The sequence below is a fragment of the Sorghum bicolor genome, chromosome 4 (assembly GCF_000003195.3).
Source record: "Sorghum bicolor cultivar BTx623 chromosome 4, Sorghum_bicolor_NCBIv3, whole genome shotgun sequence".
In the NCBI taxonomy this organism is placed as follows: Eukaryota; Viridiplantae; Streptophyta; class Magnoliopsida; order Poales; family Poaceae; genus Sorghum; species Sorghum bicolor.
In genome coordinates, this window is record NC_012873.2 from 15,222,630 (window position 1) to 15,242,838 (window position 20,209).

The 20,209-nt window shown below is 44.5% G+C and overlaps 1 protein-coding gene across 1 annotated transcript; it reads left to right on the plus strand.

Annotated features, from left to right (window-relative positions):
• LOC110434755 lies at positions 17,680-19,681 on the plus strand. Its single transcript, XM_021459477.1, has 2 exons — positions 17,680-18,119; positions 19,437-19,681. The coding sequence occupies exons 1-2, from the start codon at positions 17,680-17,682 to the stop codon at positions 19,576-19,578; spliced, it is 582 nt and encodes a 193-aa protein (XP_021315152.1). The 3' UTR covers positions 19,579-19,681.

Genomic DNA, 20,209 nt, shown 5'->3' on the forward strand with positions numbered 1-20,209 from the left:
ACCACGGTGGGAGAAGCAGTAGAGAGGCTTGGCGACGGTGGCCGTGCGGTCGGGCGGATGCTTCGGCTCCGGCGAAGTCGTTCCGGGGTTCCTGCTCACGTCCAGGAAGAAGAAGCGAGCGCATGAGCATCGGGGAAACAAGAGGAGTTCGAAACGATCGCTGGTAAGGCGTGGTACCGATTGGAGCAACGTGCTCACGTGAAGAGTTCCACGGCGGTGACGCCGGCCGGACTTAGAGAAGAAGGAGAAGCTCTGGCGTTTGAGGGGGTTAGGGAGTGAGCTCGGGGGTGCTCTGGGTCTGCAAGGAGGTTGCGAATACGGCAGAGTACTCAATTTGGCTCAGGAAGGAGTGGTTATGGCGAATTTGGAAGAGAAGGGCTCGTCGGGTTCCTTGGCTCAGGACGGAGGGAGTGCACGGCGTCGTCCACGCTGCGCTCAAGTGGAGGGGAAAGCAAGTCCGAGGCATCCATGTCGCCTGGCGACGCTAGCAGGCAGGCAGGCTGCGTGCCTGCGCGCGCGCACGCGGCGCTGCGCGCGCGGCGACCGTGCCGGACAGGGAGCCGGTGATCCCTATCGGGTCACTGTAGGAGACCCTTATCCCCTCTTTTCTGGACTTTGTGAAATTCAGCCGAAATTTGAACTGGAGTCAAATTTGTGTGAAAACAAAAGTTGTTCCAAATTTTATAAGCTATAAATCATCTTTTGGTGGCCAGGGCTGATTCTGAGTAGAAAATAGCTAATTCGGCCAAACAGTTTTGAAATTGAACTCAATTCAAAGAAATTCAAATTTTTGAATTGGGGACAAAACAGGATTTCCAAAATTACTTTTGATTTTGCATAACAACATGAAAAACTCCCAACATGAAAGTTGCTCAACTTTTTGTGCTCTACAACTTTCATGTTGACCACTTTTTAAAATTCCAAATGGATTTTGATTTGGGGGTTTAAGTTGGAAAAGGGGACACTTTCTGGAAATCTGTATTTTCAAAATTACTTTGAATTTTGTATTGAAACTTCAAAAACTCAAAACAACAAAGTTGTACATCTTGCGAAGAGCTACAACTTTGCTTTTGAACTCAACCTCAAATTTTGCTTGGTTTTTGACTTATGCAAAAGGGGGCAAATCTAGGATCCAAAAATCAGGGTTTCCCCCCCCCCTTGCTCTCGGAAATCTTCCACCCTAGGGTTTTTAGCAACCACACAAGCATCAACACACCACATAAGCACACTCTACCTCCCTAAGCTCAAGCAATCAAAGTAAACTTGTTTTAAGTTGATGCATACTAATGTGCTTAACAAATATGCTTTGCCATGCTCATGATGACATGATCCGTTTTTTAGTAACCATAACATCGGGGATGTATGACTCAGGTCGGAAGACCGGCAAGTATAAAGTGCGCACTACCGGAGGAAGTGCGGTGTGCGGGGGACCATTGGCGTAAGCCCAAAGGCAGGTGAGTTAAAATTCCTGACCTCCCTGGCAGAGTGGTAGCCCTGGAAGTGCGGCGCTGATCGGAGCCGCGATTCCTGAGTTGTACCAAAGGTGACCCGCTGGCTCTTCGACGGGGGAAGCTTGGGTGAGTGCTAGGAATAACCCTCGAGCTGGATAGGAATTCAATTCGTATCGCCGTCTCTCCCGGTTAGTGAGAACTTGACAGAGCAGCGGCAAACGTAGCATTCACTAATGAATTTGGTTCATGATAATGATGATAGCAAAGAAGAACATATGATGAGTTGATATGGTTATTATTGTTTGTAATAATCAAGTGATGTGTTGTAGTACAGGTGCTAATCTAGTGGTAGGCTGATGATGAATAAATATGATGCACTCAAAATAATTTAGTTTTAATTTAAGCTTTTGGCAAACGATGAGTCAACCAGCTCCACTTGATATTTAGCCTTGCATGATCCTTGGTGTCTTTTATGTTTTACTAGACGGATAAGTCTAGCTGAGTACATTCTCGTACTCAGGGTTTATTCCCACCTGTTGCAGATGACATCTTTTATGACGGCTTCTGCAAGACCTGTCTCCATCCCGCTGGGGATGAGGACTAACCGTTGGGCACGGTTTTCTAACAACCTCGTACCTGATGCTTTTGGAAGGATGATGTAGACTCTGGCAGTAACTCGAACTTATGAACTGAACTTTGGAAAGTGTGTGTGTAACTATTTTGCTTCCGCTACTTCAAACAAGTGTTGTAATAACTTAGTACTCCGATGTGGTGCCGCTTCGACGGCAATGAATGACTTTGTAACAATCGCTGTGTTGTGCTGAATTATTACGATCTTGGTTTGTTGCAAGTTGGTTTGAAGTCCTTCGTGATTTCAATTGACTACCGGAATTATATGGGCTCAAGTTTGGAAACTTGATCGCGAATTCGATCGTTTCTACACTTGAACTCTTATAATTTGGTCGGTTCTGTGACAGCTGGTATCGGAGCAAGTTCAGCATTATAAATGCAGCGTTTGTGTATTTAAAAACAAAAGAGTTTTTAAATAAAATGGTGTAAATCAATATTTAAGTTATGCTAGTGGTCGAATCCTCCTTGCCCACATAAGGACTATAGGTGGCTATATAAGTACTGACTTGGGGGGTTTTTATTTATGCATCTCCGGCAGTACTCAGGTATGGATGTGTGATGACCGCACTATGCTACCCTGTGGTCTAATGGTGGAGGTAGCCTTCATATGTGAATTAGCCACATATATCGCTAGATTTAAATTATGCAACGTCGCACCTACGCTCTGGTAAGTGTGAGCTGTGAGAGCATGATCGTCCAAACGGCGGTCTAGCGGAGTGTTCGCGGTGGTTTTCTGGAGTGGTTACATGTCAAAACCATGGGACCACGAGATAAACTTAATTGGGAGCATTTAATTCTCGGGTAGCTGTGGTGTCATTGTTTGTGCATATTGGGCATGTCCAAGCAATGTGCACTTAGTTTACCACTTTCTTGAGTGATTTATTGGGAACTGTTCGGCTGAAATGAAGTTTTCTGCAGGTACTCTAACAGCGCATGTGTAAATCGATAGTTATCGTATCGAGAGATGAATGTATGCCACCGTATATCCGTTAGAATGTTAATTTCTAAGTTTGTGAGGACGTACGGTTCGTGCATGCATCATGTCGCATTCATACATACATTCTGTCTACTCCTTCCCTTACAATTTTGTCCCTTTTAAATAAATAAATGTTGCTTAAACTAATCCTCTTTTACCCATGGTATTCCTATTCCTTTCCACAGATGGACGCACCCGCTTCACCCCATCCCAGTGACACCTTCTTGCGCGAGTTTGGCACTCCTACCCTGCTCTGGAGAGTGTTACAGTCTGTCGGGTATACTGAGCCACCTCAGTATTCTTGGTGGGAGTTGGAGAGCACAGGAGGGATACAGTGGTTTGCTGTGCAGGGAGTTGTCCGTCCACATGGGGACAAGCCTGCATGGACAGGTCGGACTTGTAGCTCAGATGGGCAGACTCCTTGGGAGGCAGCTCAGGTTGCAGCCCAGACTATCCTGCTCGATATCTGTCAGAGGTGTGGCGATGAGCTGACGGGAGGACCAGCGGCCTCCATTCCCCGTGCTGACCCAGCAGCAGCGGAGTGGAAACAGGCTGATGGTTGTGCTTTGGTTCGAGGCAGGGGAGAGAGAGCTGAGAGTTCTAGTCCTCCTATGAGTGCTATGATGGCTGTACTCAAGCTGATCAACCAGCGAGAGGACACCTATGCACAGGTGATGGTGGTTGTTCGCCGGGCTCAGGAGATGCAACGGAGGGCTGAAAAGCGTGCTCGCAAGTTTCGCAAGCAAGCTATACTCCTGGAGCATGCTCAGAAGGACCGCAATGACTGGGAAGACATTGCGAAGTACCGTAGGCAGCAGTGGGTGAAGGCCATTAGAGAGAGAGATCATAAGCAGGATCAGATGAGTCAGTTAGCTAGAGAGAGGGAGACCATACAGGAGCGCTTGGTGCAGATCACTCGTGAGAGGGACACCGCACTCCGCGTGTCGGAGAACAGGCGTCGGGCATGGGAGATGCACCGAGTTCAGTCGCTTGAGCGGGAGAACTATCTGCAGGATCAGATTAAGGCTGGTCTTGTGGAGATTCACCGTCTCAACAACTTGCTACACCCTATTCCTCGCCCTATACCCGTGTATCCAGAGGTGGGACCTCAGGTGATTGTGGCCAACGATGATGGTATGGAGGTCGATGGACCAGCAGCGGCTGCACCACTTTTGCACGAGGACGTGGAGGACGAGGAGCTTGAGCCGGTTAGCGACGAGGATGGAGAGGCGATCTTCGACGCTGACTCGGACAACGAGCCTAGAGTGTAGGGAGTAGTGGGTAGTGTATGTGAGGATCTTTTGTAGCATGCCAGTCAGCCGTGATGCTTTTGTACCCATGTGTAATCTAGAACTTTGACCGTGACTCATGACATGTATTGTGATGGTGTAATAACTTTGTGGACCTCATGTGTAATCTTAACATGTTCGTTATGTTATGATGATGTTTTCCGTTGTGGTGCATATTGCGGACATCTCTGTCATGTGTTGGATTGGTGATGTTGTTTTGTGGAATTGAATTATTGTGCCTTTCTGTAAAGCTATTCTCTCGAATACTTTCAGGCATGAATATAAGTTCTTCTGCGGCAAATCTTGTCATCATCAATGCTCACTGACTGTGTCTTTACAGATGTCTCATGGCACCCGAGGTGCGGAACAGCGTGCAAACATGAATCCACCCCCTCCTCCTCCACCACCGAATCCTGCTGAGTTAATGCAAATGATGGTGGAAAATCAGAGGATGCTCACGGAGACCATCAATCGGATGGCGAATCAGGGTGGCCGTAATGCACATGAAGGGCCAACACCTAACCAGTACAGTAGCTTCAAGGACTTCATGGATACAAAGCCCCCACCTTTCAGGGAGGCTGAAGAACCTCTTCAAGCTGAGGAATGGCTGAGCACGGTGGAACAAAAGTTCCGCTTGCTTCGGTTGACTGAAGGTTTGAAAGCAGAGTATGCAGCTCATCAACTGCAAGGTCCGGCAGGCATCTGGTGGAATCAGTATCAGGAAGCTCTTCCAGCCGACACTGTGCTTGACTGGAATCTTTTTCGTGATGCTTTTAAAGGGCATTTCATTCCTCCTGGTGTCATGGAAATGTGGCATACCGAGTTTATGCAGTTGACTCAGGGCAACAAAACTATGAAGGAGTATTTGCATGCTTTCAATCATTTGTCTAGGTATGCTCCGGAGTTTGTGAATACTAAGGCAAAGAAGATTGCTAGTTTCAAGCGGGGTTTGGGCCCCAAATTGCTGAAGACTATGGGCCGCACTAAGCATGCAACTTTCAATGAGTTTGTCAGTGATGCTCTCACTCAAGAGAACTATAACACTGTGTACACTGCGACCAAGACTCGCAAGAGGGCTTTTGAGACCGGGGCAGGGTCATCTCAGTCCAAGGCAACAGTGGCAGCTACGCCACCGTTCCGTGCTCCAATGCAGAACCAGCGGTACCGCCCTCTAGTGAAGAAGAATCAGGCGAAGACGGGTTTCCGCAAGGGGTACTCTATTGCTCTTCCTAGGGGCAACACGGGTCCCAACTATGCTAAGACTCCACCTGCCAACCGTCCGTGCTGGAACTGCAATCAGACCGAGCATTGGCAGAGCAACTGTCCTTACCCGCCAAAGAAGGGCAATCAGGGGAACGTCCGTCAGGGGCGTGTTCACTACACCACTGTGGAAGCAATCCCTGCTGGTGAGGTAATCACGGCTGGTAAGTTTCTGGTTAATCAACATGATGCACTTGTGCTTTTTGATTCTGGAGCATCGCATTCTTTTGTGAGTTCCGAATTTATGTCTAAGCATAATATCAAGGCAATTACACTTGATAAGGGCAGTTATTGTATTAGTGCTGCGAGAAATGATATTTCCACCAATCAAGTGGTTTTGGGGGCAACTCTGGAAATAGGAGGCCGTCAGTTTCTTGCTGATTTGGTTGTTCTACCCGGTGTGGGCATAGATGTAATTCTGGGGATGAAGTGGATGAGTGGCAATGGAGTTCTTATCGACACCACCACTCGTGTAGTGATGTTGAAAGACCTAAATACCAAGGAGGCATTTCTAGTACAACTCCCTCGTGATATTCAAATCCGTAGCACTGTGAATGCAGTTACATCTAAGGCTATTCAGGACATTCCGGTGGTGTGTGAGTTTCCGGATGTATTTCCTGATGATTTGCCCGGGCTTCCTCCGGATCGGGATGTGGAGTTCAAAATTGAGTTGATTCCAGGTACCGCTCCTATCTCTAGAAGACCTTATAGAATGCCACCCAATGAATTAGCTGAGCTTAAGACCCAACTTAATGAGTTGTTGAAGAAGGGTCTTATCCGTCCTAGTTCTTCTCCTTGGGGTTGTCCGGCTATCTTTGTGAAGAAGAAGGATCAATCTTTGCGTATGTGTGTGGACTATCGTCCCTTAAATGCGGTGACCATCAAGAATAAATACCCTCTTCCTCGCATTGATATCTTGTTTGATCAGTTGTCTAAAGCTAAGGTATTCTCCAAAATTGATTTGCGATCTGGGTATCATCAGATCAAGATCCGTCCTGAAGATGTACCTAAGACAGCTTTCTCGACGAGGTACGGGTTGTATGAGTACCTCGTCATGTCCTTCGGTCTTACAAATGCACCTGCTCACTTCATGTATCTCATGAATTTGGTGTTCATGCCCGAATTGGACAAGTTTGTGGTGGTCTTCATTGATGATATCTTGGTATATTCCTGCAATGAAGAGGAGCATGCAGAGCATCTGCGTCTAGTGTTGTCGCGTTTGCGCGAACATCAGCTTTATGCCAAGTTTAGCAAATGTGGGTTTTGGCTAAAGAAAGTACCTTTCTTGGGCCATGTCTTATCTGAAGAAGGCATATCGGTGGATCCGGCTAAGGTGCAAGAAGTGCTGGATTGGAAAGTTCCAACTTCGGTGCACGAGGTTTGGAGTTTTCTTGGTCTAGCTGGATATTATCGTCGATTCATTCCCGAATTCTCAAAAATATCCAAGCCTATGACTCGGCTACTTCAGAAAGATGAGAAGTCTGTGTGGACGCCTGAGTGTGAAGAGGCATTCCACAACTTGAGGACATTGCTGACATCAGCTCCTATCCTAGCTCAGCCTGATATCGAAAAGCCCTTCGATGTCTTTTGTGACGCGTCAGGCATCGGTCTAGGCTGCGTGTTGATGCAGGAAGGTCGCGTTATCGCGTATGCCTCGCGCCAACTTCGAAAGCATGAGGTCAATTACCCTACTCATGACTTGGAATTGGCAGCAGTTGTTCATGCTTTGAAAATCTGGAGGCATTATTTGCTGGGTAATCTGTGTAATATTTACACCGATCATAAGTGCCTCAAGTATATCTTCACTCAACCTGAACTAAACATGCGGCAGCGAAGGTGGCTTGAGTTGATTAAAGATTATAATCTACAAGTGCACTATCATCCGGGCAAGGCAAACGTGGTTGCGGATGCCTTGAGTCGGAAAGCGCACTGCCACTCACTCCAAGTGGAAGATCCGTTGTTGTCACATCTTATGCATCTACTTGTGCTCAACCAGATTTCTCTGGAGAGTACTCTTCGCAATCGAGTCATCGAGTTGCAGCAAACAGATGTAGGCATCCATCATATAAAGAGGAAAATGAAAGAAGAAGAAACCAAGCATTTCCGAGTTGATGAGAACGGAATTCTTTGGTTCAAGGATTGACTAGTGGTCCCAAAAGACCGTGAGCTACGAAATCAGATCTTGTCTGAAGCTCATTCATTTAAATTGTCTATCCATCCTGGTAGTAGCAAGATGTATCAGGATTTGAAACCTCTGTTTTGGTGGACAAAGATGAAAAAGCAGATTGCTGCTTTTGTCGCGCGCTGTGACAATTGTTGTCGTGTGAAGGCTGTTCACATGAAAGCTGGTTTACTTCAACCCTTATCAATTCCTGGTTGGAAATGGGAAGAAGTCAGCATGGATTTCATCGTTGGACTCCCAACTTCTGTTAAGGGTTACGACTCCATCTGGGTGATCGTAGATCGTTTGACCAAGGTTGCCCGATTTATTCCGCTTCGAACTGACTATCGACCACATCAATATGCAGAGTTGTATTTCGAGCACATTGTTCATCAGTATGGTGTGCCTCGAACTATCGTATCTAATCATGGACCACAGTTCACTGCTCGTTTTTGGGAGTGTCTGCATGAGCAGATTGGTACTCAATTAGTCCGTAGCTCTGCTTATCATCCCCAAACGGCCGGTCAGACTGAACGGGTTAACCAAATCCTAGAAGACATGTTGAGGGCAAGAGCTCTCTGTTCAAAAGGTTCTTGGGTTAAGTGGTTGCCATTGGCTGAGTTCTCCTACAACAATAGTTACCAGGAGAGTATTAAGATGGCTCCATTTGAAGCCCTGTACGGTCGAAAGTGTCGAACCCCGTTGAATTGGGTAGAAGCCGGAGAGCGAAGGTATTATGGCATCGATTTCGTGAACGAAACATAGCAGAAAGTACGTCCCATCCAGCAACATCTGGAAGCTGCTCAAGCTCGTCAGAAAAGTTATGCCGACAAACGAAGGAAGCCGATTGAGTTTTCAGTTGGTGACCATGTGTATATCAAGGTGTCTCCGATGAAGGGTGTGCAAAGGTTGGGAGTCAAGCAAAAGCTTGCACCTCGTTATGTGGGACCTTATCGGATTCTCGAAAAGAAAGGGAATGTGGCATACAAAGTTCAACTCCCAGTTGCGCTTCGAGCTATTTTCCCTGTCTTCCACGTATCACAATTAAAGAAGTGCCTTCGTGTACCGGAGGAGCGAGTGGAAGTTCGAGATATCAAGTTGAAGTCAGACTTGGTGTATGAAGAAAAGCCCGTAGCAATTCTTGATTGCAAGGAATGGGAGACTCGTAATCGAGTGGTTAAGTTCTACAAGGTGTTGTGGAGTAACCACGGGGAGGAAGATGCCACTTGGGAGACGGAGGATTATTTAAAAGAAGTTTACAAAACCTTCTTCGAAAATCAGTAAGCTTTCAAATCTCGGGACGAGATTTTTGTAAGGGGAGAGGGCGGTAACACCCCAGTGTTATGGTTGCATAAATCATGTGCATAGCATGAGCATCATCATCTATTCAAAGCATATCATGATCATCATCTATCTTGAGCCATGTCATTTTATGCATATATGTGTTTTAAATTGCTTAAATAGGCTCCCTAGGCTTATGTTTGAGTGAACCATGCTTATGTTTGTGTGCTATGCTTTGTTAAATAGTTTATCTATGCTTAACTTAACTTTGGGAACAATGTTCATGTTGATCACTTCTCCAAAATAGTCACTTAAGTCATACTTATGCAAATAGGCCCTAAAACCTCTTTTGCTTAGGCTTTTAAAAAGTGTTTCATAAATTGTTTGCATGTCAAAACTTTCTACAGCAAAGTTGTAGAAAATTTTATAAAGAACAAAAGTTGTTTTATGTCCATCTCATGAAAATGATCACAAATAGCTCAAAACTGACCTGCAAGGCAAATTTGGGGCTGTTTCCAACACTTAGAAAATTTTCTAAGTCCGGGAACGCAAACAGTTTGCTCGATCGATTTTGAAAACTTCATACCTCTCAATCCAGGCCGATCTAGCTTTTGCTCCATTTGACAAAGTTGTAGATCACGGCTAGTACTCCAACTTTGTCAACTACATCAGGTCCTAATTTGCTCTGGTTTGAGAGTAAATCGTTGTCAAAGTAGCTCTGTCAGTCGGCTATCGTTTTGTCTGAATCAGTATTGAGCTCACTGACGTGGCCGACCGGCGGCAGAGCAGCGGCGACATTTGTCGTCCGTACGTCGTTCCTGGCCCCGCTCGTCAGCTCCCAGCGCGCGCATGTCGTCCACGGCGACGCCCCGAGTCGAATGGACGCGTCCATTTCCTCTCCGCCTCGCCTCACTCGCCAGAAGAGCACCCGCAGCGAGCTCACCGTCGCGAGCTCACTCCGGCGAGCTCGTGTGCGCTCCTCGCTGCGTCTCAGCCCACCAAACTCCACCCACAGCTCCGCCGTGAGCCACTCTTCCCTTCCCACCCTCTAGCTCGCCGCGAAACCCACCGGTGAGCCGCCATTCCCTTCTTCCCCCAAATCGGGTCGCCGCGACCTTTTTTTCCGGCGAACTCAATGCCGAGCCCTGTGAAGCCGCTCGTCTTCTCTAGTTAGGTCCTAGAGGTAGAGTAGGTCCTTAGCGAGCGTTTGCGCCACTTGGTGGACGCTCTACCGAACTCTCCGTCGCCGGACACGATGCGCAGCGCCGCCGTGTTTCCGCCGGAGATGGGTGCTCTCGTGGCCAGCATGTTCCACGAGGTTTCAAGCCAAGCCGCATACCTAGAAAGCTTCGCCGTAGTCCGCTGGTGCTGTAGAAGGCCTTAGGTCACGCTCTACCGGCCCGAGGGCTCCGGCGTAACGCCGAGCACCTCCGTCGAGCCGCCATGGTCGACGGCGAGCCCCTTCCGGTGGCTCCGCCGTGAGGAAAAGGGGGTCAATCGAGTCGCTAGAGTCTGGGGATCACGTTGGTGCCCCTGGTTTGGCCGGAGACCTCGCCGTCGTGGAGAAATCGCCGGCGAGAGTCGCCTCGGCCGTGAAGTAGAAGAACCTGACATGCGGGGTCCAGTGTCAGTGTCACCCTCCTTCCCTCCTTTTCTTTTATTCAAATCTGGATTTTTGGCTTTCTTGCAAAAATCATATCTCCTGTTTCTGAGATCCAAAAATTGTGAAACCAATTTTGTGGTATTCCTTGAGATGGCTAGTTTTTAATAAAAATATAAAATGGACCATGTTTTCTAGAAAAATGTTTATTAAGGATTTAATCTTGTTATTCATGGATAAATTCATATCTCTTGTTATACTGCTTAGTTTGCTCTGAAAATGTTATGGTAGTCTCTGTGTGGTACTAGGGTGCTTTGATAAATATTTCATGATTTCGGGAGTACTGCATTTTTTATATGTAATTTATGATTGAAATTTGGCTTGTTTCCTTGATTAAATCATATAAAATAATTGGTGTTTATGCTGGTGCTCTACTTTGGTAGTACACCTGTTTATAGTATTCCTAATATATAAGTAATCTGAAATCTGTTGTTTGACACCATATAAGTCATGTTTCTGAATTTATGAAATAAACACCTTGGCACATGTTAAATACATATCTTTAATTTGGTATGTGCAATTGCCCTGAAATTTTTATGGTGATGCTTTGATGCTACACTTGTGCCTCTGTAATTTTTGTTGATTTTTCTGAGCACTTTGACTAAGCATCTTGTAATTATGCTGCTCTCTAGAATTAATTAATAAATGCCTTGTTAAGTAAATGTTTGAGGGTGATCATCTGATGTTCCGGTAACCTTGTGATATGCTTGTGCTCATAAGCCATGTGGTTGGCATGGTTTATGTTTTGGTTATGTTATCAAATAATTATTTAAAGGATTAAAGGCTGTGCTGGACAGCAAGGGAGTAATTTAACTTTTGCTTGATGATAACTTGGTTTTCTGGGAAACTTGTCTAAATCAAAGCTGTTGTAAACTTATTGAGCTAGCTGTGGTTTAAATTTGGGGTCATTTGGCCTAGTAGTTTAAAAGTTATAGCTGTTCCAAGTTGGGTTCTAGAAATAGGTGTTCTCTGTTTTTCTGGGACAGAACCTGGAACTTTGTTTAAATGACCTGTTTAAATTATGAATCTTGCTGTGATGTTCAAATATGATTTGTAGACAATTTTATAAGCTTTCCAAAATGTCCTCACTTATGTTTGGGGGATCTGCCTGGCACTAGTTATTATCTGTTTACTGAGTTAATTCTGTTATATGTTGTTTGCTGTTATAGTCTATCATGATAAGTTTTGGGGCAAAGTTAACTTGTTAACTTGTGTGAACTGGTTATAACTGTGTTACTCCGTAAATGAGTGTCCAGTGAGTCCATTATGTTATCAAGCATTTATCTTTTAGCATGTCCATCTTCTTATTCCTCGAGCATGCAATAGGTGCATCGGACGCGACAGCCTCCTTCGATCTGCAAGTGAACCCCGAAGCCCCGGAAGGCAACCCGGAGGTGGAGGTCCAGCAAGTCGGACTCGAGGAGCCCGAAGAAGAAGTTGAGTGCCCAAACCACAAACCAGCCTCGGAGCATTCTAAGCCTCCCTCTACTTTCGAAAGTTTATTTAATATGTTATATCTATTGCTGCATTAAGTATAGGAGTTGTGATGGAACCTTTGCTGCATTGTACTCCATCCTTGTCCAGATAACTCACCACACCTTGGTTATAGAGTTAGGATCGGGTAGCTGCTTAGCCATGCTTTAAGCGGTAGAAGTCGGGTGATTTCCTATCACCTACGCGATATAGGGTTGTGTCGGATCACGATGGTCTATATGTGCTATCGTGGATGGAACCTGATTAATTTGACTTAAGCCAGGCGGAGTTTTGCAAGGTTGTAGTAACTCCGTCTATGGAAGCTAAGGACCGATCGTTGTACGTCCTCTTGTCATGTTGAACGCATGCCTAACACTTAGTTGGCCGGATAACTCGTTCCGACCGCAAAGCCGAGTAGTATGACTCAGGCCGGAAGACCGGCAAGTATAAAGTGCGCACTACCGGAGGAAGTGCGGTGTGCGGGGGACCATTGGCGTAAGCCCAATGGCAGGTGAGTTAAAATTCCTGACCTCCCTGGCAGAGTGGTAGCCCTGGGAGTGCGGCGCTGATCGGAGCCGCGATTCCTGAGTTGTACCAAAGGTGACCCGCTGGCTCTCCGACGGGGGAAGCTTGGGTGAGTGCTAGGAATAAACCTCCAGCTGGATAGGAATTCGATTCGAATCGCCGTCTCTCCCGGTTAGTGAGAACTTGACAGAGCAGCGGCAAACGTAGCATTCACTAATGAATTTGGTTCATGATAATGATGATAGCAAAGAAGAACATATGATGAGTTGATATGGTTATTATTGTTTGTAATAATCAAGTGATGTGTTGTAGTACAGGTGCTAATCTAGTGGTTGGCTGATGATGAATAAATATGATGCACTCAAAATAATTTAGTTTTAATTTAAGCTTTTGGCAAACGATGAGTCAACCAGCTCCACTTGATATTTAGCCTTGCATGATCCTTGGTGTCTTTTATGTTTTACTAGACGGGTAAGTCTAGCTGAGTACATTCTTGTACTCAGGGTTTATTCCCACCTGTTGCAGATGACATCTTTTATGACGGCTTCTGCAAGACCTGTCTCCATCCCGCTGGGGATGAGGACTAACCGTTGGGCACGGTTTTCTAACAACCTCGTACCTGATGCTTTTGGAAGGATGATGTAGACTCTGGCAGTAACTCGAACTTATGAACTGAACTTTGGAAAGTGTGTGTAACTATTTTGCTTCCGCTACTTCAAACAAGTATTGTAATAACTTAGTACTCCGATGTGGTGCCGCTTCGACGGCAATGAATGACTTTGTAACAATCGCTGTGTTGTGCTGAATTATTACGATCTTGGTTTGTTGCAAGTTGGTTTGAAGTCCTTCGTGATTTCAATTGACTACCGGAATTATATGGGCTCAAGTTTGGAAACTTGATCGCTTGTCGATCGTTTCTACACTTGAACTCTTATAATTTGGTCGGTTCTGTGACACTTACTGATTGGGACTAAAAGTTTAAAGTTTGGAAAGTGGTCTTCTAATTGGGAAGGTCCTTATCGGATAAATCGGTCTGCTCCTGGTAATGCTTATATTTTGGAAACTCTCGAAGGAGTTGAATTTCCTAGAGCATTGAATGGAAAATATTTAAAGAAGTATTACCCAAGCATATGGGTCGATGCATGAAAGTTTAGGTGCCGATAACAATCCTATCAGCTGGATTAAAATGTATCTGGGACTGAGTATGATGCTTTCAAAAGATGCCAATAACAGTCCTATCAGCTATACTAAAATAGCCAGCAGTTTTTAAGACAGAACAAGACATGTCGCCGATGAGGAGCTTATACATTCAGTAGGGCTTGGATAGACGATATGGCGCGTAGATGGATTTGATCAGCTTCTTCTATCTCCTTGATGTCTTCATTGGCAGAGCCCTCTACTGGCTTTAGTTTCTTCTTCATCTACAGTGCCTTGCGGGCTTGAATGTTTCGCTCTTGTTCGAGGGTCTTGATCATTTCGAGCAATTGATTTTCTTCCTGCCGAGCTTGGAAAAGAGCCTCTTCTACTTGCTTAAGCACTGCCAACAGGGCTTCTCTTTTTGCCGATAGGTCAGAGATCTTTTGCCTCTCCTAAGGATTTTAGAATGACGATGCTCTTGTGTTTCTCATCGGCAAGGTATTTCACTTTCATTATCTCCTCTGAGAGCTGGGCATGAGTGGCTCTATCGGCAAGGCGTTGGGTGGCCTTTTGATACTAGAGCTGGCGACTCTCCAAGTGTGCAACCTGGAAAAGAACCTCTTCGGCATCGGTAGGGATTTGACCTCTGAGAGCTTTGAACAGAGCTTTTGCTGGGTCAGAGTCATCAATTAATTGAGTGGTGTCCTGATGAAGCAGGGCCAACAAGTCTTCCAGCTTTGCTCTGATTTCTGCAGATGAAATCCCTACTGCTCGGGAAGAGCTTGCTTCCTCACCTTCATCATCAGAAATTTCGATGGCAAAGGAGAACAGGCTATCCGAAGAATCTTGTTCCTGAAAAGAAAAATAAGATAAGTTATTTGATGATTGGGCACTAGTGGTAAAGAGTGGAAATCAGATGACTTACTTCTTTCAGAGCTATTTCTCGCCTCTGGCTAGTTGATGCCGATGGTACCACAGGTTGATCGGCTAGGGTCACTGATGGAATGATGTCAACTGAAAATAATAGAGATAATTATGATTTGAAAAGATAGATCCATCGGCAATAATTTTATGAAACAAGTACTTTACCTTGAGGGGGTGCAGTGCTTGTGTGAATTGAGGAGACTACCGATGATATGATTGAGCTCACTGGATCGGCGGTCTGCTCAAGTACATCAGCTGATGTCTCTTCTGGCTGAGGTGCTTCTTGCGGCTGGGGAGGAGATGATGCTTGCTGTGTCTAAACTTCTGGCGAAGAAGAAGACGATTCCACGTGAATCGGCAACACTAGAGGGGGAGAAGAAGGTGGTGCTATCTTCTGGCGTTTTGGCTGTGTTGACGGTTCTTAAGTATCAATTTTAATTATCAAATAAACAAGAGAAAGGACCAATATGCAACCAACACCTAGAATTAGGGTTTGATCTGACAGAATTCCACGAGTTTTGTTGTTTATCTGTTTCTCCAGGTGGTTATCAGGAAATAAGGAAGAAAGGCCCACATGTCGGGATTACATAGAGATATCAACGCACCGCACGATTTTACATCATCTAGAAGACTCCAGAAGCCACGAGACCGAAGCGGAGGCGAAACGGGGCCAGGCCCAGGGCGCCCGCCCTGGTAGCCTGGGCGCCCGCCCCCCTCTGGAACCAGATCAGGACTCTCTTCGCTCGGGATATTCCACCGACCTATTGGATCAAGAAAAACATAGTACCACCTCGCCTATCGACCCAAGAACCCATAGAAGGGGAGGACTATATAAGCAAGACCCCCTGGCCCCTAGAGAAGACATGAAGAAATTATCATAGAGACTGAGGGGTGCCCTCGAAGGAAAACCTCTTCTCTAATTAATATTTCTTTTTAGGCTTAGCAACCAATGTAAGGTAGAAATAGATCTTCCAGTTTCTACTAGATTGAGAGAGAGAGAGTGGAGGAAGCCCGGCCTGTCGGTGTCTACTCCAAGCTTGTACCTGCGGGATCAAGTTCTCCTAACCCGAAGCTTGCTCTTAGGATTCTTCAGTAATTCGACTTCTAAATTCTAGTAAGTTCTTGTTTTATTGTTCTTATGGTTTATGAGTTTACTTTAATCTCTTCGCGTAGAGTTTAGAGTAATCATTGCTGGCGTAAACGTGGTGTTTAGGCTGGGGTACTCATAGATATTTCCTGACTAGCTGGACCGTGGTAGTAGTAAGGAACGTGACAACTCCGAGCTACCTTTGTAGATCACATCTCGTTAGCAGGAAGGATAGGGTTTATAGGTGCGGGTTGAACATCCTTTGTGGTGTCTAGATTCCGTTAGCCTCCCCATTAGAACAGTAGATCATCCTTACCAAGGTTAGAAGGAGACTACAGTTGCAGTCTTCTCTATTTATCACTCACATCAAAAGACATTCTTTGTGCCTAAAGGTTAGTAGTAATAGACCGGTTAGTCAGATGCACTCTTTCTCCTAGTGGTAAAAAAATAAATACGATACTCTAGATAATTTCCCGGGTGAAGTGCTCACCGATATCCGTGCGCTTGCGGATCAATTCCTTATTGCATTCCCAAATATCAACAAGCATTTCTGGCGCCGTTGCCGGAGAGAAAGACGGTTGCTGAGATAACCTGTGTCTTACTATTAGCTTGTATCTATACTTTTATCTTTTCTTATCTTTTATATCCTTTATTTATTTTCTTTATTCTTACCTTATGGAAAACAAAAATTCTAAATCGATCCATGAGTCTGCAATCCCTTTAGCAACTGACCTTTTACCATAGGAATCATCACAGCCTATCCAAACATCCCAGTATAAGTTAAGTTCTAGGTTGATTGCCATGATTTAAAACCTATCTTTTTCGGGAAAGGAAGACGAAAACCCTTACCTTCATATTAGAGATTTTGAGCAAACATGTGATTGTCTTCGCATTGAAGGGATTTCTGATAAGACTTTACGTTGGAAGCTTTTTCCTTTTTCTTTAAGGGGAGAAGCTAGACAATGGTACAGTCAGAAGGTAAGTCAACAACAAGGTGAATGGGGAGTTTTACGGGCTAACTTTTGTCTAGATTTCTATTTCCTTGACCGAATAGCCGACCTTAGACTCGAAGTCCTATCTTTTAAACAAAAAGATAATGAAACTTTTACTACAAGAAATAAGGCTATACATGACGGTTTACTGGTGACGTTTTAAGAAAACATCACAAAATTCTATTATCTGTGACGGTTCATTTTTGAGGTGATACATCTATGACGACTGGTTAAGTTATCGTCATGGTTGGACGTCATAGATCATTTTGACATTTTTATGGTAAATCTTAACCGTAAAGTTACAGCTAATATTTAAAGTCAAATGAATTATAACACCCTAGGTGTTAGATAGTCATTAACACAAATCATAGATGCATCAACAAAAATTGTTAAAAGATCCTCACGTTTGACTCTAGAAAAGCCGAGTAATTAAAAAATCATAAATAGAAATAGTGAGCTCTACAAATAGGGAAAAATAATGTTATTACTTTATTATTTTATTCTATCTTTTATTTGTCTTGATCTAATGACCACGTCTCGTACATGGTAGATTATTGGTCCCTTCAAGCCTAAATGGTAAAAAAACAGAAAAATGAAAAAAAATATGCATACATAGGGACTGAACCTAGGACCTTTAAGTCAAAACAACTTGCACGAATCACTAAGCCAAGCATCTGTTACTAGTTTCATTGGGGTCTTGTGTTCCCTTTTCTAATCTGAACCTGGCACCATGGAAGGAAACCAATCAAGCAAAAAAGGCCCAAGGCCCAGCACTCTCATCTCCATCTTATCCGTTGGATGGACCAAATCGATGGTTGAGATGAAAACCCTAGATGTATGTGGAAATTTTCCTCCTCTTCTTGCATCACACACGCCTCCATCTTATCCTCTTCTTGCATCCGCGTTGTTCTTGCCGTGGCTCCTGCTTAGCCTTCGACGCCGACGCCTGTACGACCCCAGCAGCGTTGCCCACGACCTCCCCAGGCGGCGGCGCTCAAGAAGGCCCCCGTCGCCGGCTCCTATGCGGCCTCCCGCTGGCGGCCCCTTGCCTGGCGGTTGCGCCTGCGCGGATCTGCGCAGCCACTTGGTGGCGGCGCCTGCGAGGCGCCCCTCCGGCGCCCCCTGTGAGGCCCCCCTCCGGCGGCCCCTGCGTGGCCCCTCGACGGTGCTACAAGCCAAGGTGCAGGTGCACCCTTGCGGCTGGCTCCTCTCTTGCCTTCCACGGCCATGGCAAACCACACGAACACCACGGCCATGACGAACCAACACGGAGGTAAATTGTGGCATTTCATAAGACTGGATCTAATTTGTGACTTAGTTTCAATAGCTAGTAGTTTATAGTTTTGGAGCTTCAGTTTATTTTAAAAAGCAGAATAATATGCTAAAATAGTTTGGTTTGTTTAACTGAAGAAGGCTCTAATATGTTCATTACTGTAGAGACACCTGCTTGTTAGCTTTAGTAATTTAAGTTTATCCTTGTTACACCATCTTGCTGGATTTTCTACGAGAAGCTTTACTACGATGGTCATATTTTCAACAAAAAAAACATGAATTGTTTTTTTCATTCAGATTATTGCCTTATTTAGAAATTAGTAGCTCAGGTTCTTCACATCTTGTAACCTTATAATGAGGCGGTGTGGTTCAGTGCCGCTACAATGCCTTACCCCTTAGTATGGTTAGTGCATACCAAATAGGACGACATAGGACCGGCCATGCCCTTTTCTGTTCTTTTGATTTTATTTCGCATGGCATCCTGATGGTCCTGAACTCTCCTGATCTCAAACAAGTCGAGAACAAACATACAGGTTGCTGACAGTCCTTTCTAAAAAACCTCATTGTAGCAGTTGCACATGACCTATACATTGAAATTAAATATTCCAAAGTATATAGGATCTGCATTGTGTAGCAAAAATACATGACTAGATATATATTTTAACTAACTTCAATTTCAAAACAATTGATGCTGTAGTAATAATTAAAATGGAACAGCTACATGACTAGATATATCATGCTGCCACCCCATCAAAGTATAAAAATGTTTGATGCTCACTAAGTAATTATCTTTGAGTGAAGAAAGAAAGCAGATTGGATTATTTTTTAACTTAAAGACTTGGAACTCCCAGTGCTCTCTTTAGAGCAAGGACTATTTTTGGAATTGTATATTTCAAAATATGTAGCACTTAGAATCTTGTATATCACCAAAATTGAACGTCTACACTATGTATGGCGTAATTCTTTTTTGTTACCAAAGAAGTCCCGCTCTGACGGCCCGACTAATTTGTTTAAAGGAGAAAAAAATACATCGAGAAGTGTTGGTGGCAACCTGTCACGCGAATCCTAATGCTAATGAAAGTCTATGCATTCTGTTTGTCCTATACCTCAAAGACTAACTGTGTTTTCTTTACCTTTCTTTACCTCTACAGATGATGCCTCATGTAGAGAAAACATTTGTAGAGATCGAGTGTAAACACTTATACCTAAAAAATCATAAACTTGACTGAAATGTGATGATATGTAATTATGTATTTTATCTGTTAATTTAAACAAAGTTGCAATCTCATACATTATGGTATTGCTCTTCTTTTTGCAGGCGTTTGGTGAGGCTATCTCTGAATTGCGGCAATATGATCAAGGTGCTCATGGTGGCTATTTTCGTTAGTGATAAAAGATTCAGTTGTCCGAGCAAATCATACGAGTTATGTGTTGTACAAGCCAACGTCTTAGTTTTGTAGTTACTTGAGTGTAGCTTGGTTATTGTCTTAGTATTTCGTGTGAAATATTGTACAAGTACAGATGTTGATAGTTTCAATGAAAATGATGAGCAATATTTGTCAATTGTGAGCTTTCCGGTTTATGTGTGTTGACATGGCAGCAAAACCATGATGGTTCAGTTCATCACCATAGTCTCTTCTTATAGTTGCCCTCTGGTTCATCCATGACGATCCAAAAAACCAACCCGTGACGTTCTATTTTGGTACAAAAAATGTATGACGAGGAATAGATGACGTTCCTATGGGCCGTCACAGATAGTTAACTGTGACGGTTTTTTGCTTGTCCATGACAGAATTAAACTGTCATGTATAAGTTAATTTTTTGTAGTGTTTGGGAAAATCCTGGAAACGTTTTTCTGATCTTTTAGAATCTGGTCCAAACCTTAATCTTGAAGACCCTGTTCTTTTATTCCACTATTTTCGAGGTCTTCAGAAAAATCACAAACAAATGCTACACACAATGTCTAGAGGTTCTTTCTTTCGCATCCCTGCTGATGAAGCAAGAGTGATCCTAGATAGAATCCTAGAAGCTGAGATGGATAATACCCTTCATGATGAAACCTACGAAGCCGAAGTAGACACTCTGCCAAAT